The following is a 27207-nucleotide window of genomic DNA, read 5'->3' on the forward strand; positions in this document are numbered from 1 at the left end:
TCAAAAAATAAAAAAATTAATTGAAATTGATCGACAGCAACATGAAGACAACTAACATGCATCTTTTTGATTCAGAGTCAAAAGAAATTAAGAAATATGAGAGTTCAAAACAAAGTTAAAGTTAGAGATCGAAGTCAAAGTTCGCTCAAATATTAAGGACCAAAATCGTAAAAGTCTATAATAAATTCAACTTTCATCCATACTCAACCTAAAAATTCAAAAACATAAAGGTTCCTGTTCATATCTACTTGTTTCAACACTTCCACTATTACAACAATAACCTTATGTACAAAATGTTCAATAAAGATTGAAACACGACGCAAAGCAACTCGTCTATGTTCTACTTATTTTTACTTGAGTAAAATAAGTTTTTGGTCTTTATAAATATAGTCAATTTAGTTTTTAGTCCTAAAAAAAAAGTGACATGTTTTCATCCTTATAAAAAAATTTAGCACGTATTTTTAGTCTCTTAAATTAAAATTTGTTTAATTATACTTAAACTTTTGTATTTTTGAACGATTTTTTTTCCAAAGTTGTTTAGAACATTATGAAAAGTTCCTCCATAAAAAATGAGCTCAAAATTTGAATTTTAGGTTGAAATTTTCATTACTTTTATCTTGAAATTTTGACGTTTAAAAAATTCATATTTAATCATTACATGTTAACAAATTCTAATTTTTTTATAAAAGAGTTTCTTATTGAACTTCAAACCAGTGCTTACATCAGTTCAATGATCAGTCTGATTTTCTTAACATTGTTCAAAACATTCTCTCAATCAAACACATTGCAACATACTTATTTGAAATTTGTAGATCATTAAAAGGAGGCATTAAATGTTTTGGGCATACTCCATAGGTGATTGGTCTCACGCAAATCACTTGCTGTATTGTAAACACGGTTAGTAGATCCAGTAATGAGGGTCAAGATCCTCTCCATTTATAACTTTTTCTATTTGTTATCATTTGAAGAGAGATAGACACATAAAAAATAATGATGGTGGGATCCACTTAGTGATGGGACCCACAATTTATTTTTTTGTGTCTATCTCTCTCCAAATTGCAACAAATGGAAAAAGTTATAAATGGAGAGGATCTTTACCCTGAACTTCATAATATTTGGTCATTAAATTGATTTTTCCTCACATCATTACTGATGTTCTTTTACGTTGATCTTATTCCAAATTTCCAATCCAAAGACTGGAGTTTGTAGCATGTTAACTGAACCGATCCCTCCTATGCTCATATACTACTGTTCTTATGGTTTACTAATATATTCTTGACATGAATTTCATATTATATTTCCTTTTTATTTTTTTGAGGCGAAACTTCATAGTATTTAGTCATTAAGCTTTATGAGACCGCCTAATCCACATGACACCATACCCCCAATAAAAGAAAAAAGGTCAAACACATGAAAAATACATAAATATTCAGATATATATATATATATATATATATATATATATATATATATATTAACCCTGAAAGTAAAATACATGAAACAAAACAGGAACGATAATATATATAAAAAAAAATGCAGAAAAATAAACAAATCTAGCAAGTACATCAAACAATAACGAAGCCTTGTCTTACTAAATAGGTACGACTACACGGATCAAACGACACCATAAATAAGTCTAGCTAGTAGAAATGAGCAAAAGTGTTCTTGTTATAATGCATCAATACTTTGAGGACTCTCTTGATTCCAATCTTCTGATAATGTATCTTTCACCATGTTTTTTCTGTAACCCAACATCTTCTTTGGTTCACCGATGCAGTAGGTCTTCAAACAGTAGGACGACTGGTTAAAATTGAAAAAACACACCATTAAGGTCAAGAACTTGTATTAACTTTCCAATAAATTCAGATTGTGAGCCTTACACAAACTCAAACAAGACAAGTAAATCATTAAGAAATAATGACAATAACATTGTACATACTCAAATAGGAAAACATCCAAAGGGGAAAACAAATGAATCAGATATTGATCAATGAAGATTGAAATCTATAGATGAATATAGGTATTTCCACAATACAGAGCGAAAATACTAATCACAAAGTAAAAAATAAAATAAGAAACAAAAAATGAGAATATTATTGGCAAGTCTCATATTGGCGTAGCATATTTTGGAGACTCATAATTTGTGGTCCTTTCTTGTGCAAGACCAACATTATACAAGATTTAATCTTGAAATCAAACTTGAACAGGAGGGTTTGGAATACATTTTCCAAAACGGCTAGGGCAAAAATACACAGTCTTGCGCATATAATCACTTCCCCTTACTGCCACCATGTTCCACGAAGCCTTCAAACGGACTCAATATTAATTAACCATAGGGAGAACAACTACAAATAATGACGAAAGAGTAATGAATGTCAAGTAACTCATGCTATTTGAAATCATAGCACATGAATAGTTCTGAACAATATTTGATGCAAAAATGTAAGAGCAATTTGCAAGTAACATAGGTGAATGGATGAGCATTCTCATTTTACCGCACAGAGAAAGATCAAAGATGCAACTAAGTACCAAAATGCCAACGATCAATAAAACAGTTTTCGTTAGTAAGGGTTTCATAGGACCCAAACACCAATCACAGTCTTCCAATTATTAAACAAAAATACAGTCTTACGCGTATGATCACTTCCCCTTACCGCCGCCATATTCCTCAAGAAGCCTTCAAAGTAATTCGACATTAATTGGAAAGTTAGAAGCAAAGGGAGACCAATTACAAATAAAGATGGAAGAGAAATGAATGTCGAGTAACTCATGCTATTTGAAAGCATAGCACATGAATAGTTTTGAACAATATTCGATGCTAAAATGTGTTAAGACCAATTTGCAAGTAACACAGGTGACTGGATGAGCATTCTCATTTTACCAAACAATTAAATCATCAAGAAAAAAGAAAGTTAATCCTTCGGTCATTCTGTCTAACACAAGTACATGGGAAAAATGCAAAGCAGTTAGACATATATTCAACATTCTAAGAAATCATCAACAGGATCAGAATACAATCTGCCCGCTCAGACAAACAAGAGGCACAAAGTAAAACAAAAAGTCGATCTATTAGTATGAAGATCCATCAACCAGTAGCGCTGGAAGCCAAGGAAAAACACAAAGCAGAATACCAGTCATCATTTCACCAACCCAATAGACCTTCCAACACAAGTCAAAATGAACCGAAAAATTTCATGAGGGCAATTATTAAAAGGCATGTTTCCTTTGTTTCTCTAAATAAGGGTTTTGTAATTTATACACTCAAAGCAAGTTAATATAACCAAAGACGTCGTGGGAAACAGAAACAAAGAAGGATACAAAAATAAAATTACTAAATCAAACAATCTATATTTAAAACGTTGTTGAATGCACATTTCACCTTTAATAAAGTACGATGTCAACCTTTGTCGAGGGTGAGTTTTGAATAAAAAAGTTCACCATTTCGTCACGTATCGATGAAGGTATGGCCGCTTTAATTTTCAGCGACTTCAAGTTACACAAGGAAGGGAGCTCTACCTTCAACAACTTACGAACTAAGGAAAGAACCTAAGCAATCAGGAAGATAATGCAAGTCATATTTTTTTTTATAGATGTTATAAATACAAAATAAAAAGCAGCAATAATGATACAGTATGAAGTACCTTACGAGTATACCAAGAGAGAGTCAATGATTCGATGTTAGCAAGCTCAACCAACCAGTTGAGTAGAACCGACGAAGTCTGCTCTGCCTTCAAGTTCCAGTAACACGTTACATGGATATCTATATGTTTTATAGAAGAGAGAACATTCTTGCTTGCAAAAAGTTTTGGAGTATAAGGACCAGAAAAAGCAAAGGTTTGAAGACTTGGAGCATATAGCTCGAGTCCAAAATAGGTTACGATAATGGTCTTAGGATCACAATCATGCATAAGTATAGTTAAATTGACAAGCTTGGTACTTGATATGCAAAGGTTTTGTGCATCCTGAACTATACAACTGTCAATGATCAAAAGATTCAACATGTTAAATGTCGAAAAGGGCTCGACAACACAACCATCATCACTGCGATGAAAGGAAAAGTACTTTAAAGACAAGCTGGTTAATGCTGGCAAATTCAAATTTTTTGGAAATATTGGTATCTGACCAAACAATATATCGTAACCAGAAAGTTTAAGAGACGTTAATGTGTGACACGAAAAGAAGCAAGAGGGAAAGAGGTCAATACAAAAAGGGAAATTCATTAGTAAGTGTTGGACATTGTGGGAAATAGCGTATATTATAATCATTTGGGAAAGGTAGGCTGCAAGTAATATAGGCAGTAAACATCGAGAGTGTGTATAGTGGTTGAGCCATCGCGAAGAGATAAAAATTGAGACAGGAATTTGGCTAAACTTTCCTCGGTCCTAAAGTTTGAAGAACTTAATGTGATATATATAGTAGGAAGACCCTTCCAGAGATTGATCCATCTTATGGACAAAATGCAAGTTTAAACGGCCTCTTTTGCGTTAAAAAAGGACAGTATGTGAATGAGAATACAATCGATCAAGTTACTGATAATGTCTTCGTTTTCGTTGTCCTTATTATGTCTCACCATTGTCTCGTAAACAAACAATTCTACAAGAAAATGGGACAAGTATTGATGGTTATTATTAAGCATAATGAAATGAAATGAAATTCATTAGAGAAAAAACTATTACAGATAACATGGTCAAACACACAATCTCAAGATAACAATGAATCTGTTAAATTCTACAAATGTGATTGAATGAGTACAAGCAGAAAAAGTCAAAAACAGAAGATTCACTGCATTTACACAAATACAATAAAGCAACAAAATCAACCAAGTCACAATAATTATTTGCATAAGAACACAAATTTAAATATTAAAAAAGCATAGATTTGTGAAAAATCGACCCAACAAAAATTAAAGCCTCTAAATTCACATACGGGTATTTAACAAAAGCCAAAAAATATGTTTTTTTTTTAAAATAAAAAATAAAAAATAGAGCTTTGAAACTCAAATACTACGAAGATCAAGTTCATCGTAGCAAAGGAAAGAAGAAGAAGATTGAAGTAATAACTGACCGTGATCAGCGGAGCACGGAACGTCCGATCGTTGTTCAGCAGAGCAAGCTTTGAAATTTGTGCGAAGATGAATGAGAAAGAGAAAACCCTAAAATGGATAAATAATAGCCTTGTGCGATTTCGCGCCAAAAAATGGTTCCCGCAATTAAATGTCTTTTAACTTCAAAATAGTTATAGAGAGTAACATTTCTCTTATCACGCAGGCCGTTTGCGCAGTGGTGTGGTTCGTTTTGAAATTAAAAGTCATCGGAACATAAAAAAAACTTACACAAACTAACATTATAATTACAAATGATTAATACTACTTACTTGTGTTTTTGTGGAGATGATTGAGTTGATTTTCGTCCAAGATCGATTTGAAGGAATTGGAGAGAATTGAAGAAGTTTTGGAAATTTTTAGAAACTGATAGGAAATTAATGCTTCTGTTTCTGTATAATAGACGCATCGGCAGTTAACTGCCGATGAAACCGGCGGCATTTAACTGCCAAATAAACTTCGGTAGTAACTACTGATGGTATAAACCGGTGGCAGTTAACTACCTAAAGGATATTTGCGTATTTTACGGATGTTTTTCAGCCTTATGTGAAGTGTCAACGTCAATTTTCTAGAAAATCACCTATTCAGGACTAAGGTACGTAGTCACTTAAGGAGTCAATGGTTTAGACTTCATTACTTTATCGACAACAACACTCACCGCAGGGTGTGGTTATGGTGCATAAGGAGATCCTTATGCACCGTGCATAATTGCTTTCTACACCCAACATAATTGCTTTCTACACCCCAAGTAAGCCCACTATAAAATCTAGTTATTTGTGGGCCTAATAAAGCCCCATATTATAATTTTTTTCTTAACAATTTATTTATGCAAATTATTCAAAATAGTTTATTTATGCAAAACAACTTATTAGAATGATTTTTTAAAAACCGCTTATTCAAAACAACTTATTTATGCAAAACAGCTTATTCCGATCTCATTTCAAAAACCAACTAATTCAAAATAGCTTATTTATGCAAAACAACTTATTCGAAACAACTTATTAGGATCACTTTTTTAAAACCGCTTATTCAAAACAGCTTATTTATGCAAAAAAGCTTATTTGTGCAAAACAGCTTATTCAAAATAGCTTATTTATACAAAACAGCTTATTCTGATTTCATTTTAAAAAACAACTTATTCAAAACAACTTATTTATGCAAAACAGCTTATTTGTGCAAAACAACTTATTCAAAACAGCTTATTTATGCAAAACAGCTTATTCGAAACAACTTATTTATACAAAATAGCTTATTTGTGCAAAACAACTTATTCAAAACAACTTATTTATACAAAACAACTTATTTGTTCAAAAAAGCTTATTCAAAACAACTTATTTATACAAAACAGCTTATTTGTGCAAAACAACTTATTCAAAACAGCTTATTTATGCAAAACAGCTTATTCGAAACAACTTATTTATACAAAATAGCTTATTTGTGCAAAACAGCTTATTCAAAACAACTTATTTATAAAAAACAGCTTATTTGTGCAAAACAGCTTATTCAAAACAGCTTATTTATACAAAACAGCTTATTCTGATTTCATTTTAAAAAACAACTTATTCAAAACAACATATTTATGCAAAACAACTTATTCAAAACAGCTTATTTATGCAAAACAGCTTATTCGAAACAACTTATTTATACAAAATAGCTTATTTGTGCAAAACAGCTTATTCAAAACAACTTATTTATACAAAACAGCTTATTTGTGCAAAACAACTTATTCAAAACAGCTTATTTATGCAAAACAGCTTATTCGAAACAACTTATTTATACAAAATAGCTTATTTGTGCAAAACAGCTTATTCAAAACAACGTATTTATACAAAACAACTTATTTGTGCAAAACAGCTTATTCAAAACAACTTATTTATACAAAACAGCTTATTTGTGCAAAACAACTTATTCAAAACAGCTTATTTATGCAAAACAGCTTATTCGAAACAACTTATTTATACAAAATAGCTTATTTGTGCAAAACAGCTTATTCAAAACAACTTATTTATCCAAAACAGGTTATTTGTGCAAAACAGCTTATTCAAAACAGCTTATTTATACAAAACAGCTTATTCCGATTTCATTTTAAAAAACAACTTATTCAAAACAACTTATATATGCAAAACAACATATTTATGCAAAACAACTTATTCAAAACAGGTTATTTATGCAAAACAGCTTATTCGAAACAACTTATTTATACAAAATAGCTTATTTGTGCAAAACAGCTTATTCAAAACAACTTATTTATACAAAATAGCTTATTTGTGCAAAACAGCTTATTCAAAACAACTTATTTATACAAAACAGCTTATTCGAAACAACTTATTTATACAAAATAACTTATTTGTGCAAAACAGCTTATTCAAAACAACTTATTTATACAAAACAGCTTATTTGTGCAAAACAACTATTTTGCACAAAATAAGCTGTTTTGAATAAGCTTTTTATGAGTTAGAGAGAGAAATGAGTATGGATTATGAGTTTCTTTACTGGAACTTTGTTTAACATGTTATACACTGAAATTATTATTGAAACCATAATTATGGTTTAATGGTTTTGATAATCATGTATGTGAAACCAAGATAATTGTGTAATGGTTTTGAATAATGATTAAGATGTTATACACTGAAATTATTACTGAAACCATAATTATGGTTTAATGGTTTTGATAGTCTTCTATGAGAAACCAAAATAATTGTCTAATGGTTTTGCTATGGCTATGGTTTCTGTGAGTTGGTTTCAAAACCATTTTGCAGTGGAAATGGTTTCCGTGAGTTGTACTCCAAAACCATTATGTACATCTAATGGTTTTGGAGTACAACTCACATAAACCATTTCCACAACAAAATGGTTTTGGAGTACAACTCACAGAAACCATACCCATAGCAAAACCATTAAACAATTAGTTTGGTTTCGTGTAGAACACTATCAAAATCATTAAACCACACTTATGGTTTCAGTAATAGTTTTTATTTAAAATCATTTGTCAATAATAATTTTCACTATTCTTTTATTTTATTTAGCATTTGACAATTATTTTTCTTTCACATACAAGTCTATTAAAACCATTAAAGCGCGATTATATTTAGACAAAGTCAGAAATTCGTTTTACAACGTAAGAAATAAAAGAGAGATGACGAGGCTTTACAAAAAAGTGGTTACTTATTGATTAATTCACATTAGGTTATAAGTGTGTACTATTAAGTGGTTACTTATTAATGATTTAAATGTTTATCACAATTTTTTTATTACAAAACCATTTTCACTGGAATTGGGAAATGATTCGATGTGAAATCTGTTGGTATAAGCTGGAATTCGGATTTGATGAATTATTGAGAATGTTGTGATGAATTGTGTTGTTTATGATCAATCCGGTTTGGATTTGGTGTTAGCATTACTCACGGAAACCATTTTCACTGCAAAATGGTTTTGGAGTACAACTCACGGAAACCATTTCCACAGCAAAATGGTTTTGAAACCAACTCACAGAAACCATAGCCATAGCAAAACCATTAGACAATTATTTTGGTTTCTCATAGAAGACTATCAAAACCATTAAACCATAATTATGGTTTCAGTAATAATTTCAGTGTATAACATCTTAATCATTATTCAAAACCATCTAACAATAATAATTTCATTAAAAATCATTACACATTTATCTTGGTTTCACATACATGATTATCAAAACCATTAAACCATAATTATGGTTTCAGTAATAATTGCAGTGTATAACATGTTAAACAACGTTCCAGTAAAGAAACTCATAATCCATACTCATTTCTCTCTCTAACTCATAAAAAGCTTATTCAAAACAGCTTATTTTGTGCAAAATAGCTGTTTTGCACAAATAAGCTGTTTTGTATAAATAAGTTGTTTTGATTAAGCTGTTTTGCACAAATAAGTTGTTTCGAACAAGCTGTTTTGTATAAATAAGCTGTTTTGAATAAGCTGTTTTGCACAAATAAGCTGTTTTGGATAAATAAGTTGTTTTGAATAAGCTGTTTTGCACAAATAAGCTATTTTGTATAATTAAGTTGTTTCGAATAAACTGTTTTGCATAAATAAGCTGTTTTGAATAAGTTGTTTTGCATAAATATGTTGTTTTGCATATATAAGTTGTTTTGAATAAGTTGTTTTTTAAAATGAAATCGGAATAAGCTGTTTTGTATAAATAAGTTGTTTTGCACAAATAAGCTGTTTTGTATAAATAAGTTGTTTTGAATAAGTTGTTTTGCACAAATAAGCTATTTTGTATAAATAAGTTGTTTTGAATAAGCTGTTTTGCATAAATAAGCTGTTTTGAATAAGCTGTTTTGAATAAGTTGTTTTTGCATAAATATGTTGTTTTGCATAAATAAGTTGTTTTGAATAAGTTGTTTTTTAAAATGAAATCGGAATAAGTTGTTTTGTATAAATAAGCTGTTTTGAATAAGCTGTTTTGCACAAATAAGTTGTTTTGTATAAATAAGTTGTTTTGAATAAGCTGTTTTGCACAAATAAGCTATTTTGTATAAATAAGTTGTTTCGAATAAGCAGTTTTGTATAAATAAGCTGTTTTGAATAAGCTGTTTTGCACAAATACGCTGTTTTGTATAAATAAGTTGTTTCGAATAAGCTGTTTTGCATAAATAAACTGTTTTGAATAAGTTGTTTTGCATAAATATGTTGTTTTGCATAAATAAGTAGTTTTGAATAAGTTGTTTTTAAAATGAAATCGGAATAAGCTGTTTTGTATAAATAAGTTGTTTTGAATAAGCTGTTTTGCACAAATATGCTCTTTTGTATAAATAAGTTGTTTCGAATAAGCTGTTTTGCATAAATAAGCTGTTTTGAATAAGTTGTTTTGCATAAATATGTTGTTTTGAATAAGTTGTTTTGCACAAATAAGCTATTTTGTATAAATAAGTTGTTTCGAATAAGCTGTTTTGCATAAATAAGCTGTTTTGAATATGTTGTTTTGCATAAATATGTTGTTTTGCATAAATAAGTTGTTTTGAATAAGTTGTTTTTTAAAATGAAATCGGAATAAGTTGTTTTGTATAAATAAGCTGTTTTGCCCAAATAAGCTGTTTTGTATAAATAAGTTGTTTTGAATAAGTTGTTTTGCACAAATAAGCTATTTTGTATAAATAAGTTGTTTCGAATAAGCTGTTTTGCATAAATAAGCTGTTTTGAATAAGTTTTGCATAAATAAGTTGTTTTGCATAAATAAGTTGTTTTGAATAAGTTGTTTTTTAAAATAAAATTGGAATAAGCTGTTTTGTATAAATAAGCTGTTTTGAATAAGCTGTTTTGAACAAATAAGCTGTTTTGTATAAATAAGTTGTTTTGAATAAGCTGTTTTGCACAAATAAGCTATTTTGTATAAATATGTTGTTTCGAATAAGCAGTTTTGTATAAATAAGCTGTTTTGAATAAGCTGTTTTGCACAAATACGCTGTTTTGTATAAATAAGTTGTTTCGAATAAGCTGTTTTGCATAAATAAACTGTTTTGAATAAGTTGTTTTGCATAAATATGTTGTTTTGCATAAATAAGTAGTTTTGAATAAGTTGTTTTTAAAATGAAATCGGAATAAGCTGTTTTGTATAAATAAGTTGTTTTGAATAAGCTGTTTTGCACAAATAAGCTCTTTTGTATAAATAAGTTGTTTCGAATAAGCTGTTTTGCATAAATAAGCTGTTTTGAATAAGTTGTTTTGCATAAATATGTTGTTTTGCATAAATAAGTTATTTTGAATAAGTTGTTTTTTAAAATGAAATCGAAATACGTTGTTTTGTATAAATAAGCTGTTTTGAATAAGTTGTTTTGCACAAATAAGTTGTTTTGTATAAATAATTTGTTTTGAATAAGCTGTTTTGCACAAATAAGCTATTTTGTATAAATAAGTTGTTTCGAATAAGCAGTTTTGTATAAATAAGCTGTTTTGAATAAGCTGTTTTGCACAAATACGCTGTTTTGTATAAATAAGTTGTTTCGAATAAGCTGTTTTGCATAAATAAACTGTTTTGAATAAGTTGTTTTGCATAAATATGTTGTTTTGCATAAATAAGTAGTTTTGAATAAGTTGTTTTTAAAATGAAATCGGAATAAGCTGTTTTGTATAAATAAGCTGTTTTGAATAAGCTCATTTGCACAAATAAGCTGTTTTGTATAAATAAGTTGTTTTGAATAAGCTGTTTTGCACAAATAAGCTCTTTTGTATAAATAAGTTGTTTCGAATAAGCAGTTTTGTATAAATAAGCTGTTTTGAATAAGTTGTTTTGCATAAATATGTTGTTTTGCATAAATAAGTTGTTTTGAATAAGTTGTTTTTTAAAATGAAATCGGAATACGTTGTTTTGTATAAATAAGCTGTTTTGAATAAGTTGTTTTGCACAAATAAGCTGTTTTGTATAAATAAGTTGTTTTGAATAAGTTGTTTTGCACAAATAAGCTATTTTGTATAAATAAGTTGTTTCGAATAAGCTGTTTTGCATAAATAAGCTGTTTTGAATAAGTTGTTTTGCATAAATAAGTTGTTTTGCATAAATAAGTTGTTTTGAATAAGTTGTTTTTTAAAATAAAATTGGAATAAGCTGTTTTGTATAAATAAGCTGTTTTGAATAAGCTGTTTTGAACAAATAAGCTGTTTTGCATAAATAAGCTGTTTTGAATAAGCGGTTTTAAAAAAAGTGATCCTAATAAGTTGTTTTGAATAAGTTGTTTTGCATAAATAAGCTATTTTGAGTAAGTTGGTTTTTAAAATTAATCGGAATAAGCTGTTTTGTATAAATAAGCTGTTTTGAATAAGCTGTTTTGCACAAATAAGCTGTTTTGTATAAATAAGTTGTTTTGAATAAGCTGTTTTGCACAAATAAGCTCTTTTGTATAAATAAGTTGTTTCGAATAAGCTGTTTTGCATAAATAAGTTGTTTTGAATAAGTTGTTTTGCATAAATATGTTGTTTTGCATAAATAAGTTGTTTTGAATAAGTTGTTTTTTAAAATGAAATCGGAATAAGTTGTTTTGTATAAATAAGCTGTTTTGCCCAAATAAGCTGTTTTGTATAAATAAGTTGTTTTGAATAAGTTGTTTTGCACAAATAAGCTATTTTGTATAAATAAGTTGTTTCGAATAAGCTGTTTTGCATAAATAAGCTGTTTTGAATAAGTTGTTTTGCATAAATAAGTTGTTTTGAATAAGTTGTTTTTTAAAATGAAATCGGAATAAGCTGTTTTGTATAAATAAGCTGTTTTGAATAAGCTGTTTTGAACAAATAAGCTGTTTTGCATAAATAAGTTGTTTTGAATAAGCGGTTTGAAAAAAAGTGATCCTAATAAGTTGTTTCGAATAAGCTGTTTTGCATAAATAAGCTATTTTGAATAAGTTGGTTTTTAAAATTAATCGGAATAAGCTATTTTGCATAAATAAGTTGTTTTGAATAAGCGGTTTTTAAAAAATCATTCTAATAAGTTGTTTTGCATAAATAAACCATTTCGAATAAGCTATTTTGCATAAATAAATTGTTAAGAAAAAAAATTATAATATGAGGCTTTATTAGGCCCACAAACAAATAGATTTTATAGTGGACCCAAATAATTCTTTTCACTTGGGGTGTAGAAAGCAATTATGTTGGGCGTAGAAATCAATTATGCACGATGCATAAGGATCTCCTTATGCACCATAACTTTTGCCCTCACCGCATTCACAACATCATGATTAACAAACACCACCATTATCAGAAAGCCCGTCCACCAAGATGAAGCCACGACATATATTTATTATTTCTATCATTGACAAATATAAAACTTATCCAAAGAGAGTGACGTACAATGCATTTCGCATATTACTATCAAAGTTAAATTAAATAGAAACTGAGAAACTAATGCAACACATGAACAAAGAAACGTATAAACGAAAATAAAATATTATAGAAAATGTTTGGAAACCTACATTACAGGCAATAGTTATTTAAACACGTGCTAGACATGAATTTAAAAATCAAACTATCCAAAATTAAGTTCCAACTAGATTTTTGACCCGTGCGACACACGGGTCTTGTCGACTATAATAAAGACTATTGAATAATCTTTATCCCATAAGATCATGGATCGATCAATAAACGCAAATTAGAATATTAGAGATACAATATTACAATTAAATTTGTCTTGCAATGTCCTTCAATGACACTTGAATCTTATCAATTTTTACATTTTAGTTTTGAAAAACCAATCAATTAAAGAATGTTATTTTATTTTATCACAATATATTATTGGGGCATTATCTTCTCATTTTTTTGAAAAAATTATAAAGAAAAAGATAAAATGTATACAATATTAATTGTTGCACGGGTTAATTTTATTTATTACTTTTATAGTTAAATATCAAAAATTGACTTGTAATAATTGTTTTAAATTTCAACTAACATGAAAAACAAAGTCACTTCAATTAATAGAATTTCTAAATCACACGTACAACTCTAAAAAGAATAATTACACTTTGATATTTACTAAAAGTAATAATAAATTTTTCCACCCAAATACATATCATATCCAACCAAATAGAAGAGATCTTATACAATGGATTAATTATTTTGAAGATGTGTGCTTGGTTGAAGAGCTATGTATTTTCCAAGGGGTATTGCAATAGATGTAATTTAATGCAATTCATGGTTCCTAACAAAAATTTTTGAATTTCAAATTGAAGAAGTGTTGGAAGGAAATAGTACATAATTAGGGTTAGCACGCGCAATTAATGTGAATCATTTGGAGGGAATTTTATAGGTTTAGCTGCTGCAAAAATTAGGGTAGCCGAGTTTGCATGGAAATTAGGGTATTCTGTTTGTAAATGTATTAAATAAGTGCACAGCAACTTGTCAAAAAAAAAAATCTACAGAAACAATAATTATATACAAACGATGACACAACATGATAGGAATGGAAAACTCATCAGTGAGGAGAAATATTAGGGATTGTTGCATTTCAGAGGGAATTTGTTAAGTGAAATTGGTGCGCTGCATTTTAGATGGAATTTGTTAGGTTAAATTGTTGCTAACCTAATGTAGCATTTTAGAGGGAAATTATTAGGTTAAGTAGCTGCAGACCTAATAAAATTAATAAATAAGGATTAGAGTGGCAGAGTTTGCATGGAAATTAGGGTATTCTGTTTGTAAACGTATTAAATAAGTGTAGAAAAAATTGTCAAAAAAAAGGCAACAGGATAGGAATGAAATTGGTGCGATGCATTTTTTTTAGTATTAAATAAGTGTACAAAATATTTCCTTAAAAAAAAGGGCACAAACTATTGTCAAAAAAAGGCATGAAATTGGTGCGATGCATTTTTTTAGTATTAAATAAGTGTACAAAATATTTCCTTCAAAAAAAAAATGTACAAAATATTGTAAAAAAAAAAAGGCATGAAATTTGTGCGATGCATTATTTTAGTATTAAATAAGTGTACAAAATATTGTAAAAAAAAAAGGCAAGAGGATAGAAATGAAATTGGTGCAATGCATTTTTTTAGATGGAAAAAAATGAAATTTGATAGGTTAAATTACTGCTAACCTAACCCACTTGGGTTGGCCTAGTGGTATTGGTTTGGGATCTGGGAGTGTGCTCCTCCTTGAGGTCTCAGGTTCGATTCTCTCTGGTGTCAATTTAGGTGGGCTAATTTAACTTCTTCAAAAAAAAAATTACTGCTAAACCTAATACAGAAGCGGGAAAATATTAAGATAATTTGCTGCAGGCCTAACAAAATTAATAAATAAGGATGCATTTGTTTAGTATTAAATAAGTGTACAAAATATTGTAAAAAAAAAAAAGGCAAGAGGATAGGAATGAAATTGGTGCAATGCATTTTTTTAGATGGAATTTGTTAGGTTAAATTATTGCTAACCTAATACAGCAAATGAGCGGGAGAATATTAGGTTAAATTGCTGCAGACCTAACAAAATTAATAAATAAGGATAAGTCAACAGGAATAAAACGACACCATAAATAAGTCTAGCAAGTAGAAATGAGCAAAAGTGTTTTACTGAGACGGCGACGCCGAAAGTTTCGCGGAAATCTTTTGTGCAAACTTTGGCGATGGAGGAGGATGTGCAAGCAATACCTCTTCCTCCTCGGGTCATCATTGGAGATACCGTTCGAATCCGCATCACACAAGCAATGTACGAAGCTGAATTACATGACTGCAGTACTCACCTCCATGGTCGAGTTACTCTACAGAAGTCTGATGCTCCTATCACAACTCAGCTGCTAAGGCAAAAATTGAAGACTATTTGGATGAATATGGGTAATTGGGAAGTAACTCCACTAGGCAGAGGGTGTTTCGAGTTCAAATTCAACTCAGTTGCAGATATGAGGAAGGTGCTTGCGCAAGGTTCCATCAATCTCAAGCCGGGCATCCTGCGTTTGCTTGGCTGGTCACACGACTTTAACACTCATTCTCAATTGCAGACACACGCGTAAGTCTGGATCCGTTTGATGCACTTACCTCAGGAGTACTGGTGGGAGACAACTCTTTTGGAGATAGCCTCTGGGGTTGGAACTCCTCTGCTTGTGGATGCCGCTACAAAATCCAGGTTATTTGGTATTTATGCGAGGATACTGGTGGATGTTGACATGTCTGGAAAACTCTTTATTTCAGTTCTTGTAGAGAGGGAGGGATTTTCCTTCCCGGTCGAAGTTCAATATGAAAGACAACCTCTCTTTTGCTCTCATTGCAAGAATCACAACAAGAGACGAGGATTTAAGCAACAAGCTCCAAAATTCAATAATGTGACTTTGAAGGACATCCATGGTAACAATACTAGAACCGAAGCTGTTGCCACTCATGTCTCTAAGACGCCATAAACAGACTCACACTCTGCTGATTTGATAAGGCAGGGAGCTCCATTCATTCCAATTGCTCAACAAAGATCCAAAGGTAACTCTGCGGGTCCTTCTTTCAAGGTCCCTGATTTAAACGGTAACAATCAACTTGGAGATATTTTGGATGATAATTATTCTACAGGAGTTCCATCTATGAGTGTTGATACTCATTCTCAAGAGAAGAGAGATACTGCTGAGTTCTCTCTCCAAACTGTCTCTGGAGGACAAGACTACTTGGATGCCCAAAATATTGTGCTTCAGAACTCTTTTGATATGCTTAGTAATGAGCAGGGTAGGGACTTTGGTGAGGCTCTACATAAAGATATGGATATTTTGGAGGTCTCTGATATGCTTGATGCTATCCCAGACAATCCAAAAGCTATCCAAGATGAGGGTGCCTCTTCAGTGCCTCTCACTACTCTAGAGTCTCCTGCCTCTGTGCAAGACAGGCCACCTGTGATTCACACTGAAGTCAGTAATAAAGATCAAACAACTGTGCAAAGTCTTATGGCTATGCCAATAACAACCTATCATACTTCTCTAACTAGTGACAAAAAGCCTATGTGCACATTATTAGAGTCAAGCTCTAACACTTGTTCTGAAGCTGCTCAAAAGAGTGTCTCTATCCTCAAAAAGTTTTGGGGTGATGTTGATGATGAATCTGATGATGGTCATGAGGTTGGTGAGGATATAGAATATCCAATGTTGTATTGCTCTGCTGGCACAACTTACATTCCAGCAACTAAAAACCAAAACAATAAGCAAAAGAAAGAAAAGCACAAGGTTCACCCAACTGTTCCACCTTCTCAACGAGTCAGAACCCGTTCTAAGAAGGGTGACTGCTGATTTTGTTCTCTCAGCTTTTGGTTCTGCTTTAGCTAGTTGGCAACAACTCTTTTTAGTCTTTGGTTGTTTTATCTTAATTGTTTTGTTGTTTGTTGGTTTTGTTGGGTTTTGGCCTCGTCCCCCAACTTTGTTTAGGGTTCAAGCCCTCTCTTGAGTTTATTGCTTTTTCGTGCCTTTATCAAAAAAAAAAAGAGCAAAAGTGTTCTTGTTATAATGCATCCATACATTGACGACTCTCTGGATTCCAATCTTCTGATAATCTATCTTTCACCGTATGTTTTCTGCAACCCAACATCTTGTGTTCACCGATGCAGTAGGTCTTCAAACAGTAGGACGCCTGGTTTCAATTGAAAAAACACACCATTAAGGCCAAGAACTTGTACTAACTTTCCAATAAATCCAGATTGTGAGCCATACACAAACTCAAACAAGACAAGTAAATCATTAAGAAATAAAGACAATTGCAATGTACATATTCAAATAGGAAAACATCGAAAGGGGAAAACAAATGAATCACATATTGATCAATGAAGATCGAAATCTATAGAAGAATATAGGCATTTTCACAATACAAAGCGAAAATACTCAGCACAAAGTAAAAAGTAAAATAAGAAACAAAAAATGAGAAGATTATAGGCAAGTGATGTAAGTCTCATATTGGCGTAGCATATTTTGGAGACTCATAATTTGTGGTCCTTTCTTGTGTAAGACCAATTTTATACAAGATTTAATCTTGAAATCAAACTTAAATAGGAGGGTTTGGAATACATTTTCCAAAATGGCTTGGGCATAAATCACTCCCTGTGCAACATAAATGTTCCTTAACATTGACATGTAACCATCGATCTCTTCCATGTTCTCCCATTTGTTTTTTTATGGGGTCATATGTAAATTGAGATAAACTACATGCTTCAAAATTCATAACAACATCAACGCATAAAGAGTGACCGGAAAAATATGAAGCCCAAAAATCAAATAAAAACTCAATATATAAACTCGCAAAATGTATACTTTCTTGCGCTTTATAAACTCCTCTTAACAATGCATCACACAAGCACAAAGAAAGATCGGAGATGGAACTAAGTACCAAATTGCCAGCGATCAATAAAACACAGATTTTTATAGTCAGGGTTTCATAGGACCCAAACACCATTCTAAGTCTTCCAATTATCAAGCAAAAATATATAGTCTTGCACATATAATCACTTCCCCCTTACCGCCACCATATTCCTCAAGAAGCCTTTGAAAGGACTCGACATTAATTGGAGAGTTAGAACCATAGGGAGAACAATTACAAATAATGACGAAAGAGTAATGAATGTCGAGTAGATCATGCTATTTGAAATCATAGAACATGAATAGTTTTGAACAATATTTGATGCTAAAATGTGACGAGAGCAATTTGCAAGTAACATAGGTGAATGGATGAGCATTCTCATTTTACCAGACAAGTAAATCATCAAGAAAAAAGATAGCTAATCCATCAGTTAACACCTTCAATAATTTAGAGACAATATCTCGCACAGCAAACATAAAATCAAAGCAGATACCAATAAAAAGGAAATAAGAAGCAATAATATCACGAGACTATTCTAGAACTCATCAACCAAACCGTCCAACACAAGTAAAAATGAACCGAAAAAACACATGAGCGCAATTATTGAAAAGCATCGGTTATATTACATATTGGGAAAATTTATGCACAGGTGATTTATTTTGTGCACAAGTCCCTTGTCGTGTCATTCAAGATGCAAACATGTTCAATGAACTAGAAGCTATTCATAAGTTAGGAGCTAGAGTTTATCTCAAAGTTGTTAAGCATCTACCAGCTACAAGTTAATTCAAACTACTCATAGATGCGCACGTTCTAGTTTCTCTGTTTCCTCAACATACAAATATTAGTTCTTTGTTCCTATCTTCTTTAAAATTAAGAATTATTGCTATCTTCCTTTCCTCTCGTCAACCTTCAAAGTATAAGAATTATTTCTATCATCCTAAGAACCTTCTCTCTGACAAAGTACAATGATTCTAATAGTTGGTGATTCAAGTTCTCTTATTCTTTAGCTCACCATATAAGTTTTTTCTGGAAAAAGTCTCATTATATCCTATGAAGCCCAATTCAACTTACACAAACAATCAGAAAAATTATCATGGAGTATAGTTAGTGTGAATTACATCAGAACTAAAGGGGGAGCCTTGGAGCAACAATAAAGTTGTTGTCAAGTGACTGAAAGGTCACGGGTTATAGTCCTGGAAACAACCTCTTGTTTAAAAACAAGGTAAGGTTGCGTACAATACACCAAATGGTGGCACCCCTTCCCAGACCATGCGTACAAGGGAGCTTTAGCGCATCGGGCTGCCCTTTATAATATGATGTCATGTGTGTGTTTACTTTACCTCTATTTTGCGGAATTGTAAGAATGAATAATTAGAATTGTATAAAGAAATGGGCCAAAAAGAAGTAGAAAGATTAAATCTTTCTTATCAAAGTAATAATGTCTAATCTAAATTTGAAAGTTATGGCAGGAGGAGGGTCCAGTCTTCTTCTAAAGTTTATATCAGCTATGAATATTATATGAGGTAGATTTTAATTCAAACTAGTTGTATATGTGATTCAAGATGCACACATGAACATGCATATATTGTACACATATTTGTTTCATTAAAATAAGGGTTACCTAATTTATACACTCAAAGCAAGTTAATATAACCAAAGACATCATGGGAAATAGAAAGAAGGAAGGATGCAAAAATAATATATTATTAAAGCAAACAGTCTATTTTTAAAATGTTGTTGAATGCACATTTCACCTTTATAAACGTATGATGTCAACCTTTGTCGAGGGTGAGTTTTGAATCAAAAAGTCCACTCTTTTGTCAGGTTTAGATGAAGGCATGGGCGTTTTTATTTTCAGCGACTTCAAGTTAAACAAGGAAGGGAGCTGAACCTTCAATAAATCACGAACTAAGGAAAGAACCTAAGCAATCAGGAAGTCAATGCAAGTCATATTTTTTTATAGAAGTTATAAATACAAAATAAAAAAGCATCAATAATGATACAATCTAATGTACCTCAAGAGTATACAAACAGATAGTCAATGATTTGATGTTGGTAAGCACAACCAACCAGTTGAGTAGAACCGGTGAGGTTTCCCTTGCCTTTGAGTTCCAGTAACACGTTACATGGATATCTACATGTTTGATAGAAGAGAGAACATTCTTGCTTGCAAAAAGTTTTGGAGTATAAGGACCAGTAAAAGCAAAGGTTTGAAGACTTGGAGCATATAGCTCGAGTCCAAAATAGGTTCCGATAATGGTCTTAGGACCACAATCATGCATAAGTATAGTTAAATCGACAAGCTTGGTACTTGATATGCAAAGGTTTTGTGCATCCTGAACGATACAACTGTCAATGATCAAACAATTCAACATGTTAAATGTCGAAAAGGGATCGACACAACCATCATCATTACGATGCAACGCAATGTACTGTAAAGACAAGCTGGTCAATGCTGGCAAATTCAATTTTTTTGGATATATTTGCATCTGACCAAAGAATGTATGGTAACGAGAAAGATTAAGAGACGTTAATGTGTGACATGAAGAGAAGGAAGAGGGAAAGAGGTCAATCCAACAAGGGAAATTCATTAGTAAATGTTGGACATTGTGTGAAATTGTGTATTTTATAATCATTGGGAATAGGCTTGGCTCCAAGGAATATGGGCAGTAAACATCGAGAGTGTGTATAGTAGTTGAGCCATCGCGAAGAGATAAAAATTGAGACAGGAATTCGCTTAAACTTTCATTGGTCCTAAAGTTTGAAGAACTTAATGTAAGAGTAAGAAGACTCTTCCAAAGATTGATCCATCTTTTGGACAAAATGCAAGTTTGAACGGCCTCTTTTGCGTTCAAAAAGGACATTATGTGAATGAGAATACAATCGGTCAAGTTACTGATAATATCTTCGTTCTCGTTGTCCTTATGTTTCCTCTTACGTAGGCTTTGTCTCACCATTGTCCTGTAAACAAACACTTCTACAAGCAAATGGGACAGGTATTGATTGTTATTAGGCATGTGGAGGAAAATAAAATAAAATTCATTAGAGGAAAAAAAAAACTATTATAGAGAACATGGCCAACAAGCACAATCACGAGATAACAATGAATGTGTTAAATTCTACATATGTGAATTAATGAGTAAACAGCGGGCATCAAGATTCATCAGCAACATTGTGAAAAAAGATAACAAAAGAATAATAAACAATAAATCGCACTGTACCTTTCAAATCTTCTGCAAAACCTAGATTTGGAGTCTTTTGGTGACTGATGGAATCAAAGCAGAGGGAGAGAGAGAGAGAACAGCTTGGAGACGCGGGCAAATTTGCACAATGATTCAAACTTCTCAGCGAATGAAAGAATTTGTTTTATAAGCTGTTAATCCAAATACAGCTTAAAACTGAATACACCGAATTAAAAAGAATAAAAACTCAAAATCTGTTAAAACAAAAAACAGAAACATACAACCAAAGCTTAAGTTTTGCGATTGTTTTGGGAGAACGTATGAAAACAACTTAAAACATTACAGTAAGTTGTTTGTATTTAGCTTATTTTGATAAGTTCTCCAAATAGCTTATGAATCCAGATCACAACATATACTGAAAACCATTTAACCTTTTACCATAAAAATAGCTTTACGTGAGCTATTATTATGCTGTAAGCTGAAAATAAGTTGTTAAACCAAACAGAGCCTAAAATTGAACACAGAAAATTAAAAAGGAAAAACTCAAATTGAAAAGTTAAAATAAAAAAAAAAAAAACCTAAGAAACATTGTCAGTAAGTTTCGATCAATAAAACACAAGCTATAATTCAAAAAAAAATGAAATTCTACCTTGGTCAAAATCTCCATTGAAATCGACAATGCTCTTCCACCTTTGCATCAAACAAAAAATAAAAAATCGCATAAATAGGTAAAATCCATCGATTAAGTAACAACTAAACGAAATTAATCAAAATTAAACAAAAATTAAAATAAATAGAAAATAAATCGGAACCTCTTCAACGATTTTCACGATGAGAGAAAGAAGAAGAAGAAGGAGTTCTGTTGACGCGAAGCAAAGTCAGTAACGCTAACACACTGGGTGAGATAGAAAGATCTCGATCGTTTATTTGAGCGAAATAAACGCGGGATATTTTCACGTGACTTGCGAGTTTGAATCGCAGCAGCGTCTATTTTTCTTTGGTAAATATGAAATATGATGTTGATGATGACGACGACGGGATATTGTAATTAGAGAGAGGAGAATGATGAAATTACTGAATTACAGAAGAAAAAACACGAAAAGCACTGTTACTGAATTAAAATTACTCATGCTAGCTAAACCGGTTAAGGATGCCAAAAACTATGAAACATTTTTGACTTTTTTAGCATTATTAGTGTGTGTTTGCCATACCGGTGAAAATGAAAAAAACCACGTTTTTGCTAAAGCTCCAATTTGGAGCTTCTGTTTTTTCACGTTTTTTGTGCATTGGAAGGCGTGAATTGTGCATTGGGAAGTGGTTTCTAGCTTCCAAAAGCCATACGAAACACACACTAATTATACGGTTTTCAATGCAATAACTAGTAGTATTACTATATAATTTCATTTTTTGGCATCATTGCTCCGACACTTTTTTTTGTTTGAGAGAAGCATTTCCCTTATCTTTATTATACCATTTTTACCCATGAATATTTTTTTTTTCTTTTCGGTCCCTCAAATATACCTCCATTAGTCAATTTGGTCCGCTTCTGTTAACTTTAACCGCAAATGTTTAAGATGGACCAACATTATAAGTGGTCCATCGTAGACCTTATTAAATTTTTTAACTTTAACCGCTTGATCTTTTGTTTTAAAAGAGAGTTGTTGATTAATGCAAGTTTATTATATCATACTGTGAATCACCAACAAATAATATTTTCTTACATTTCTTCTTCTTCACCCTCATCATAATCATCATACACATTCATCCATCTTCATCTTTAAACCCAGAAAATCATAAATCAAACACTCAAATTCAACCCAAATTCATCTTATACCAAACTCATCGTCAAAGTAATCACCACCACCATTCTCTCAAACCACCGTCGCAATAGAATTAAAACCCATAATTATTTTTTTTTGCAAAAAATTTTTAACAGAAGCGGATCACTTATAATGTTGGTTCATCTTAGACATTTGTGGTTACAGTTAACAAAAGCATACCAAATTGACTAACGGATGTATATTTGAGGGACCGAAAAGAAAAAATTTAAATCATTCTTAGAATCCTTTGATGTGGGAACAACACTATTCATATCTAAATTCGCAAAATGTAAAATTCCTTATGCTTTTTGATCTCCTCTAACAATGCATCACACCAGCATAAAGAAAGATCGAAGATGCAACTTAGTACCAAATTTCCAAAGATCAATAAAACATAGGTTTTGATAGTAAGGGTTCCATAGGACGCAAACACCAATCACAGTCTTCCAATTATTAAACAAAAATACAGTCTTACGCATATTATCACTTCCTCATACCGCCGCCATATTCGTCAAAAAGCCTTCAAAATGACTCAACATTAATTGGAGAGTTAGAACCATAAGGAGACCAATTACAAATAATGATGGAAGAGAAATGAATGTCGAGTAACTCATGCAATTTGAAATCTAGCACATGAATAGTTCTGAACAATATTTGATGGTAAAATGTGTTAAGACCAATTTACAAGTAACATAGGTGACTGGATGATATTCTCATTTTACCAAACAATTAAATCATCAAGAAAAAGAAAGAAAGAAAAACTAATCCTTCAGTCAACATCTTCAATAATTTAGAGACAATAACTCACACACCAAACAGAAAATCAAAGCAGATACCATAATGAAGGAAATTAGAAGCAATAAATTCACGAAACTATTCTAGAACTCATCAACCAATCAATTTGTCTAACACAACTACATGCAAAAAATGCAAAGCAGTTAGACATATAATTAACATTCTATCAAAACATTAATACAATCTGCTCACTCAGACAAACAAGAGGCACAAAGTAAAAAAAAAAAAGTCAATCTATCAATAAGAGCTGCAAAAATAAAATAAAATAAAAAACTATAAAAGTTCTGGGGGAGACTTTGGATTCTTTCTAGGTCAGACAAACAAGAGGCAAAAAGTGTAAAACAAAAAGTCGATTTATTAGTATGAAGATCCATCAACATGTATCGCTGAAAGCCAAGGAGAAAACAAAAAGCAGAATACCAGTCATCATTTCACCAACCCAACAGACCTCCCAACACACGTCAAAATGAACTGAAAAAACTCATGAGGGCAATTATTAAAAGGCATGTTTCCTTCGTTTCTCTAAATAAGGGTTTTGTAATTTATACACTCAAACCAAGTTAATATAACCAAAGACATCGTGGGAAACAGAAACAAAGAAGGATACAAAAATAAAATTACTAAATCAAACAATCTATTTTTAAAATGTTGAATGCACATTTCACCTTTATAAACGTAGGATGTCAACCTTTGTCGAGGGTGAGTTTTGAATCAAAAAGTCCACCATTTCGTCACGTATCGATGAAGGTATGGCCGCTTTAATTTTCAGTGATTTCAAGTTACACAAGGAAAGGAGCTCTGCCTTCAACAAATTACGAACTAAGGAAAGAACCTAAGCAATCAAGAAGATAATGCAAGTCATATTTTTTTCATAGATGTTATAATTTCAAAATAAAAAGCAGCAATAATGATACAGTATGAAGTACCTTAAGAGTATACCAAGAGAGAGTCAATGATTCGATGCTAGCAAGCTCAACCAACCAGTTGAGTAGAACCGACGAAGTCTGCTCTGCCTTCAAGTTCCAGTAACACGTTACATGGATATCTACATGTTTTATAGAACAGAGAACATTCTTGCTTGCAAAAAGTTTTGGAGTATAAGGACCAGAAAAAGCAAAGGTTTGAAGACGTGGAGCATATAGCTCGAGTCCAAAATAGGTTCCGATAATGGTCTTAGGATCACTATCATGCATAAGTATAGTTAAATTGACAAGCTTGGTACTTGATATGCAAAGGTTTTGTGCATCCTGAACTATACAACTGTCAATGATCAAACGATTCAACATGTTAAATGTCGAAAAGGGCTCGACGACACAACCATCATCACTGCGATGAAAGGAAAAGTACTTTAAAGACAAGCTGGTTAATGCTGGCAAATTCAAATTTTTTGGAAATATTGGTATCTGACCAAACAATATATGGTAACCACAAAGATTAAGAGACGTTAATGTGGGACACGAAAAGAAGCAAGAGGGAAAGAGGTCAATACGACAAGGGAAATTCATTAGTAAGTGTTGGACATTGTGGGAAATAGCGTATTTTATAATCATTTGGAACAGGCTAGGCTCCAAGTAATATAGGCAGTAAACATCGAGAGTGTGTATAGTGGTTGAGCCATCACGAAGAGAGCAATATTGAGACAGGAATTCGGCTAAACTTTCCTCGGTCCTAAAGTTCGAAGAACTTAATGTAAGAGTAGGAAGAGCCTTCCAGAGATTGATCCATCTTTTGGACAAAATGCAAGTTTGAACGGCCTCTTTTGCGTTCAAAAAGGACAGTATGTGAATGAGAATACAATCGGTCAAGTTACTGATAATGTCTTCGTTTTCGTTGTGCTTATGTTTCCTGCTATGTAGGCTTCGTCTCACCATTGTCTCGTAAACAAACACTTCTACAAGCAAATGGGACAAGTGTTTTTTGTTATTAGGCATGTGGAGGGAAATGAAACAAAATTCATTAGAGGAAAAAGAAAAAAAAAAAAACTATTATATATAGAGAACATGGCCAACAAGCACAATCACGAGATAACAATGAATGTGTTAAATTATACAAATGTGAATTAATGAGTAAACAGCGGGCATCAAGATTCATCAGCAACATTGTGAAAAAAGACAGCAAAAGAATAAAAAAAAAAAAAAAAATCGCACTATACCTTTCAAATCTTCTACAAAACCTAGATTTGGAATCTTTTGGTGACTGATGGAATCAAAGCAGAGGGAGAGAGAGAACAGCTTGGAGACGCGGGCAAATTTGCACAATGATTCAAACTTCTCAGCGAATGAAAGAATTTGTTTTATAAGCTGTTAATCCAAATACAGCTTAAAACTGAATACAACGAATTAAAAAGAATAAAAACTCAAAATCTGTTGAAACAAAAAACAGAAACATACAACCAAAGCATAAGTTTTGCGAGAATGTTTTGGGAGAAAGTATGAAAACAACTTAAAACATTCCAGTAAGTTTTTTGTTTTTAGCTTATTTTCATAAGTTCTCCAAATAGCTTATGAATCCAGATCACAACATATACTAAAAACCATTTAACTTTATTTTATCTTTTACCATAAAAATTGCTTTATGTGAGCTATTATCATCACGCTGGAAGCTGAAAATAAGTTGTTAAACCAAACAGAGCGAGCCTAAAATTGAACACAGAAAATTAAAAAGAAAAAACTCAAATTGAAAAGTTAAAATGACAAAATCCCTAAAAAAAACATTGTCCGTAAGTTTCGATAAATAAAACACAAACTATAATTAAAAAAAAAAAAATGAAATTCTACCTTTGGTCAAAATCTCCATTGAAATCGATAATGCTCTTCCACCTTTGCATCAAACAAAAAAAATAAAAAATCGCAAAATTAGGTAAAATCCATCGATTAAGTAACAACTAAACGAAATTAATCAAAATTAAAATAAATAGAAAATAAATCGGAACCTCTTCAACGATTTTCACGATGATGAGAGAAAGAAGAAGAAGGAGTTTTGTTGACGCGAAGCAAAGTCAGTAACGCTAACACACTCGGTGAGATAGAAAGATCTCGATCGTTTATTTGAGGGAAATAAACGCGGGATATTTTCACGTGACTTGCGAGTTTGAATCGCAGCAGCGTCTTTTTTTCTTTGGTAAATATGAAATATGATGTTGATGATGACGACGACGACGGGATATTGTAATTAGAGAAAGGAGAATGATGAAATTACTGAATTACAGAAGAAAAAACACGAAAAGCACTGTTACTGAATTGAAATTACTCATGCTAGCTAAGCTAACCGGTTAAGGATGCCAAAGGCAAAAACTAGGTATTTTCTAGATTACCCTCGCTAAATTAGTGGGTAAATACCCTTTAATTAATGTGGACCAATTAAAATGAACAATATAAACTACATTAAATAAAGTCAAACATATAATATTTTACGTATTTTGAATATATTTTTGTTATTTACATATTCATTCCACATTCAATTAATGTGTTTTTATGTTTTAAATTAAGAAATCTAATGAAATCTTTCGTTACCTTGTTCAATTGTTTAGGCATATTTTATTTTTTCTT

The 27207-nt window shown here is 31.6% G+C and overlaps 4 protein-coding genes across 17 annotated transcripts; 1 reads left to right on the forward strand and 3 right to left on the reverse strand.

Annotated features, from left to right (window-relative positions):
* Positions 1 to 1496: 1496 nt before the first annotated feature.
* On the reverse strand, positions 1497 to 5569 carry LOC146951337 (uncharacterized). 2 transcript variants are annotated; one of them, XM_085747303.1, is made up of 4 exons: positions 5065 to 5350; positions 3642 to 4593; positions 3403 to 3546; positions 1497 to 1800 (listed from the first exon to the last, which is right to left on the reverse strand). In XM_085747303.1, exons 2-4 carry the CDS (start codon positions 4263 to 4265, stop codon positions 1669 to 1671), a joined length of 900 nt encoding a protein of 299 aa, XP_085603429.1. In that variant the 5' UTR covers positions 4266 to 4593; positions 5065 to 5350; the 3' UTR covers positions 1497 to 1668. The 2 variants fall into 2 exon arrangements, with proteins under 2 accessions (XP_085603429.1, XP_085603430.1); XM_085747304.1 differs by having other exon boundaries at positions 1663 to 1800; positions 3380 to 3546; positions 5065 to 5569.
* On the reverse strand, positions 1497 to 26938 carry LOC146951336 (FBD-associated F-box protein At5g44490-like). 12 transcript variants are annotated; one of them, XR_015027872.1, is made up of 6 exons: positions 26592 to 26937; positions 26437 to 26478; positions 24586 to 25550; positions 24325 to 24491; positions 17031 to 17142; positions 14998 to 16413 (listed from the first exon to the last, which is right to left on the reverse strand). XR_015027872.1 is itself a non-coding variant. In XM_085747302.1 (6 exons), the coding sequence occupies exons 4-5, from the start codon at positions 25528 to 25530 to the stop codon at positions 24327 to 24329; spliced, it is 1110 nt and encodes a 369-aa protein (XP_085603428.1). In that variant the 5' UTR covers positions 25531 to 25547; positions 25812 to 25890; positions 26437 to 26478; positions 26592 to 26937; the 3' UTR covers positions 14998 to 17142; positions 24325 to 24326. The 12 variants fall into 12 exon arrangements, 11 of the variants coding, with proteins under 11 accessions (XP_085603420.1, XP_085603428.1, XP_085603427.1 ...); XM_085747302.1 differs by adding an exon at positions 25812 to 25890 and having other exon boundaries at positions 14998 to 17142; positions 24586 to 25547; XM_085747301.1 differs by adding an exon at positions 25812 to 25890 and having other exon boundaries at positions 14998 to 17142.
* Positions 14998 to 20819, reverse strand: LOC146951338 (F-box/LRR-repeat protein At3g26922-like). Of its 2 annotated transcripts, XR_015027871.1 has the most exons (4): positions 19878 to 20819; positions 19617 to 19783; positions 17031 to 17142; positions 14998 to 16413 (listed from the first exon to the last, which is right to left on the reverse strand). XR_015027871.1 is itself a non-coding variant. In XM_085747291.1 (3 exons), exons 1-2 carry the CDS (start codon positions 20817 to 20819, stop codon positions 19619 to 19621), a joined length of 1107 nt encoding a protein of 368 aa, XP_085603417.1. In that variant the 3' UTR covers positions 14998 to 17142; positions 19617 to 19618. The 2 variants fall into 2 exon arrangements, 1 of the variants encoding a protein (XP_085603417.1); XM_085747291.1 differs by having other exon boundaries at positions 14998 to 17142.
* Positions 15174 to 16805, forward strand: LOC146951339 (uncharacterized). Its single transcript, XM_085748727.1, has 3 exons — positions 15174 to 15455; positions 15588 to 15923; positions 15975 to 16805. Exons 1-3 carry the CDS (start codon positions 15174 to 15176, stop codon positions 16803 to 16805), a joined length of 1449 nt encoding a protein of 482 aa, XP_085604853.1.
* Positions 26939 to 27207: the final 269 nt, after the last annotated feature.

The sequence above is a fragment of the Medicago sativa genome, chromosome 2 (genome assembly GCF_051527215.1).
Source record: "Medicago sativa cultivar Bolivia chromosome 2, Bolivia_mono, whole genome shotgun sequence".
In the NCBI taxonomy this organism is placed as follows: domain Eukaryota; kingdom Viridiplantae; phylum Streptophyta; class Magnoliopsida; order Fabales; family Fabaceae; genus Medicago; species Medicago sativa.